At 38.4% G+C, this 5,147-nt stretch overlaps 1 protein-coding gene across 1 annotated transcript in view; it reads right to left on the bottom strand.

The window, feature by feature from the left end:
- Window positions 1–5,147, bottom strand: part of snx14 (sorting nexin 14) — a 37,923-nt gene that overhangs the window by 10,493 nt on the left and 22,283 nt on the right. Inside the window, exons 17-19 of the mRNA XM_015385158.1 lie at window positions 3,716–3,902; window positions 2,469–2,552; window positions 2,188–2,288 (exon numbers count right to left, since the gene is read on the bottom strand). Of these exons, the coding sequence (XP_015240644.1) occupies window positions 2,188–2,288; window positions 2,469–2,552; window positions 3,716–3,902 (372 nt within the window). The remainder of the gene's footprint in view (window positions 1–2,187; window positions 2,289–2,468; window positions 2,553–3,715; window positions 3,903–5,147) is intronic.

Genomic DNA, 5,147 nt, shown 5'->3' with positions numbered 1-5,147 from the left:
TGTTCAGCATGGGGGTGAGTAGAAAATGAAGGCTAATCATGTTTTGGGTGTACTATTCCTTTAATGTGAACAAAAAGTCCTTTTTGATAGATGTAACGTCTCATTTCTTTCAGAGCAGGACCCTCACCCTGACCAGCCGGACGCTTACATAAAGCTTACTGCACCAAGTTTTATTGTTTTTTTCTGTGGGCAAAATCACATAGATTAAACGCAAACTAATGAAAATTGCTGCCATCATCTCATATTATTTTAATAAACAAGGTAACTTGCTTTGATCCCGGGTTTATAACAAGTTTAATATCGGTGTGTGGCCTCAGCTTGTTCATCTGATGTTCCTCATTAAACCCGGGGGGGCTTGTGTGTTTGAGCCCAGACTCATGGAAAATTACAGGGATTTAACATGTGGTTTATTTATGAGACAAAAAGGGAAATTAAAGCCATCCTTTCATTGAGTGCAAGAACATCTTACTGATAAAACACAGAGTTTAATGATTTATGGCTTTAAAAGAATGAGGTTAAAGCTGATAAAAGCAGAACAACCCGTGTTTCACAGTCCTTCTTCTGCACACAGAGCATAATATCCTGCAAAAACTATCTAGAAATAAGTAAAAATTTCTTAAATTAAGTGTATTCACCCTTAATTTGAGTAGGTAAATGAGATAGTTTGCCAATGGAATTAATAATTTTACTCTTAAAATAAGATAATTAGATAATATGCACTTGAAATAAGACAATGCAATTGTGTTTTCTTATTTTAAGCGAAAATTGTCTTGTTCCATTGGCAAAATGTCTCTTTTACCTCCTCAATTCAAGAACAAATGCCCTTATTTTAAGAAAAAATGACTTATCTAGATTTAGATTTTTTGCAGTGAACCTAGTTGGAAGTTTCAGATTCAAAATAAAAGCTTTAAACTCAAGTTAAAGTCCTTCATTTGCCCTTGAAAATCAACCTTTAAAGACATTCTAAAAGAATCCATTTTATGTTTTTTTTACTGCAAAATCATACACAGTGTATTTTTTAGTACCTTGCAATTAAATCTTCTCAATTTCTACCACTTGTCTAATATTTTACGGTATAGTGAAGTTTTACAAATGTATTTATTTAGATATTAATTTACATGTTTTCATAGATTTTTTACATATACAAATCTAAAGGGTCTGCTGTGGATTGGTCCCCTTTACTCATACAACCCAAAATACAATCTGATGCCAGGCAAAGACGACTTTATAAATAAAGCACTTTAATGACAGCAGACACTGATAGGAAGGCTGAACGAAAGAACGAATGATTGATATAAATAAAAACATTAAAATTCAGAAAGAGACGATGACGACCAAAAGTGGGGAATAAGTAATAAAAGTGAAAATAGCTAAATGAAATATAACATTGAGAAGAAGAGCGTTGAAATGGATTAACACCTCATACCGATTTACTAATTGATGCATTTTAGGAAATGCAGCTTTTCTGTTTCTGTCCTTAGAGGTTTACTGGATGACATCAGAGAACGCATGACGGGACAAAAACTGTTATTAGAAAAGAAGGTCTTCTATTTATAAAGCCAATTAAGGGACACAACAAACATTCACAAGGTGTTCCGGTCAGATCAATCTATGGCAAATGTAACTCCTGAACCCTAACAGTGAAACACGGTAGTGGCAGCATGATGCTGTGGGGATTCTAGGGGCTAAAAAGGAAAGGTTAAAGCTGAAAATAATAGAATGGAGTAGAGGCTCAGCTTGACCCTAAACAGAGATTTAAAGGTTTTGGTTAAATCTGTTAAAGTTCAAACCTAAATCGGACTGAGAGTCTGTGGGAAGACACCAAAACCTGATCCTCAGAGAGACGTTCTTCTTCCAGTTTGACTGAGCTTGAGGTGTTTTTGCAAAGTGGAATGAGACAGAAATTCAGTCTCTAGATAGGTATGTAAAGCTGGTAAAGCTCCACAAGGGGAGTTTCAACAAAAAGAAAACAAAAACTAGTGGATTATTTTCCTTCTAATTCACTATTATCGACCGTTATGTGGTTTATTAAATGAAACCCCCCCCCTACAAACACTGAAAGTTGTTACTGTTCTGTGATTTATTTTTTAAAAACTTCAGGGGGTGTGAATACTTTTCCCAGGTAACTCAAAAATTTCCCAACCCCAGAATCAAAGAGAATGCGTCTCTGGAACAAACAAATCCTACCTGAAGGTATTCCTCAAACTCCTCCCGCTTGGATGTTAGGAACTCATAATTCTTTGGGCCGATTATTCTCTTAGAGGGCAGCTGAGCATCTGGAAATGAACCTTAAAAGAGAAAAAAGCTTTTTAAGAACCTCTAAGTTACCTCTAAGTTTATAGCACAGACATTTTCTACAGAGCCTCTTTCCAAATGTCTTTAAAAATGACTCCAAATGATGTCAGACACAGATATGCACAGAACAGCTCTGGGTTGCAAAGTGAAGAAATAAAAAGCAGAAAACCTACCGTGAAACTCAGTTAGCTTTGATTCCAGCACATAAAACTCCAGATACCTCCTGTAGACCGACCAGTGCTCACTGTCATGACCCACTATTGGAAAGCAGACAGAAGAAAAAATTTAAATTACAATTAATTCATATTAACGAAAAAATGACATGCTCTCGTCATGAGCTTCAACATTCTTGTGTCGTCTCCCTTTATCTTGAGTAATACAACCTCGTTTCCATCCATGTTCTGTTTTTGCTTAAAGGAACAGTACACCCAAAACATGATTAGCCTTCATTTTCTACTCACCCCCATGCTGAACAACACTCTGGAGTACTTTTTTGATATCTCAAATGCATCTGGAGATCTGGGAGGCTTCTTGCTGTCTGCTGACATTCAAATAATGGAGGTCTATGGCGCCCGAGGCAGAAAGGTCCATAAAAGTCCACAAAAAACGTGTCAATATTCCTCCATACTGCTCGTCCAATGTATTCCAAGTGTCCTGATTGGGTAGCATCCAGAATTTACTCGAAACGAAGTCATTTAGAATGTTTTTAGAGCATAAACAGTAGTGTATAGGATTTCCTGAAAGCGCGTTCACGAGTCTACGGAAACCGCGGCAGACCAAACCAGATGAAAGTGCGCATTCAGCTCGGCAAAGAACTCATGCTCTTCCTCAACACTGAAGTCCTCAGACATTTTTCTTTCGTTGTTTCTTTCTTTGCACAGGTAAACAGCACATTTCTTCTTCTACGCTTGCATTATCGGCAGAGCAGACGCTGAATGCGCACTTTCATCTGGTTTGGTCTGCTGCGGTTTCCGTAGACTCGTGAACGCGCTTTCAGGAAATCCTATACACTACTGTTTATGCTCTAAAAACATTCTAAATGACTTTGTTTCGAGTAAATTATGGACGCTACCCACTCAGGACACTTGGAATACATTGGACGAGCAGTATGGAGGAATATTGACACGTTTTTTGTGGACTTTTATGGACCTTTCTGCCTCGGGCGCCATAGACCTCCATTATTTGAATGTCAGCAGACAGCAAGAAGCCTCCCAGATCTCCAGATGCATTTGAGATATCAAAAAAGTACTCCAGAGTGTTGTTCAGCATGGGGGTGAGTAGAAAATGAAGGCTAATCATGTTTTGGGTGTACTATTCCTTTAAAAATTTTGAATGCGTGTTAAGTTTTCACAAATTTCACATCAGAAATAAAAATGTTAATAAAAGATGCCCCTAATAATCCACGCTTGTGGAAGTTCACCTGCTTTCCTGTCATTGCGCTCCACATCGATACAGAAGACAGGAATCCTCTCCCTCTTCACGTCGTCGTCGTAGAAATCGATGTAGGGGATGGTGATGTTCCAGGCTGAGAGGTTTCGAGGGGTGCTGGGTGTGGATGCTGCCTCCATGGGGGAGTCATCCTCAAGCACCATCATGGCTTCCTCTACCTGAAATACACAAAGTTAGGCAAATTATTACATCCACTGGGTCACAGCCGCCTTGTGATGCTGGTAGCTACTTAAAGAGACATAATGTAAGTTTTAGACTTTTCATTTGACCCTTTATGACTAAAACATGGTTTGATGAGCAGACTGACACATCAGTAGTTCAGTATTAATGCATCTATAAGCCTGTTGCCTGTTTTCCCTGAATGTACTTCAGGTCTGACGTTCCCGTGCCGTTTCTCTGGAAGTCACGTAAAGCATGTCCATGTTAAAAGGGTCCAATCGATAAAACAATTAAATATGTTCTAGATTCATTTTGTAAATTACTAAGAAACAAGCAGCAACCAGCTCAACTCAGACACCAATATCAACTCAACATTAGCACGGGGGAGCAGTCTGGGGTTAGGGCGTCATGCACAGGGACCAAGAGTGCTAGCCTGTGGGAATGAGTGGGACTTGAACTCAGAACCTCTGGGAGCAAGGCTTTAACCACTAGGCCACCGCTCCCATTGCCTGGCAAAGAGAAGGATAAACATTGGATCCGCATTTGAATCTTGGATGAAGCTCAGAGTTGTGTTGTGAATAAGAAGGGTCCTTAAAATGGTTAGATAACACTGACTATATAAATAGCCCTGGGCCATGTACAAATAAAATCAAAAACCCATTTGATGTAATAATAAGTTTATATATATATATATCAAGCATTGGTGCTGGAAGTACTAGAATAGTCCTTTTTGAGCCTAAATAGAATTCTAGCACCGGCACCAATGAGCCATGAAGAGACTCTGGGGCCATTGGCTGGAGGCATCGCAACACTAGCAGAAAGCGACTAATAAATAGAGCCGCACAGTCCTGCAATGCAGGAGACTAACATTAGAACATCTCCAGCAAAGTAATTACATTTCAAAGATTTTGTTTTTAGTTTAATTATACAAACAGGAAAATTGGGTTGTGCTGCTGTATTGTAATTTCATATATATATATATATATATATATATATATATATATACAAATATAATGTTATTTAGTTAAGTGCACTCTAACTTTCCCAGAGTTCAACGTCCTTACAGCTTTTTAAGGTATTTTTAAAAAAGCTTTTCTATGAAACCACTGAGATCAGGCTTAAAATGAAAAGGAAGAATGAAAGGAAGCAACACAGAGGAAAAAAGTACACACTGAAGGAAGGAAGGAAGGAAGGAAGGAAGGAAGGAAGGAAGGAAGGAAGGAAGGAAGGAAGGAAGGAAGGAA

Source organism: Cyprinodon variegatus, unplaced genomic scaffold, assembly GCF_000732505.1.
Source record: "Cyprinodon variegatus isolate N-32 unplaced genomic scaffold, C_variegatus-1.0 Scaffold332, whole genome shotgun sequence".
In the NCBI taxonomy this organism is placed as follows: domain Eukaryota; kingdom Metazoa; phylum Chordata; class Actinopteri; order Cyprinodontiformes; family Cyprinodontidae; genus Cyprinodon; species Cyprinodon variegatus.
This window is presented reverse-complemented; position numbering and strand designations above follow the sequence as displayed.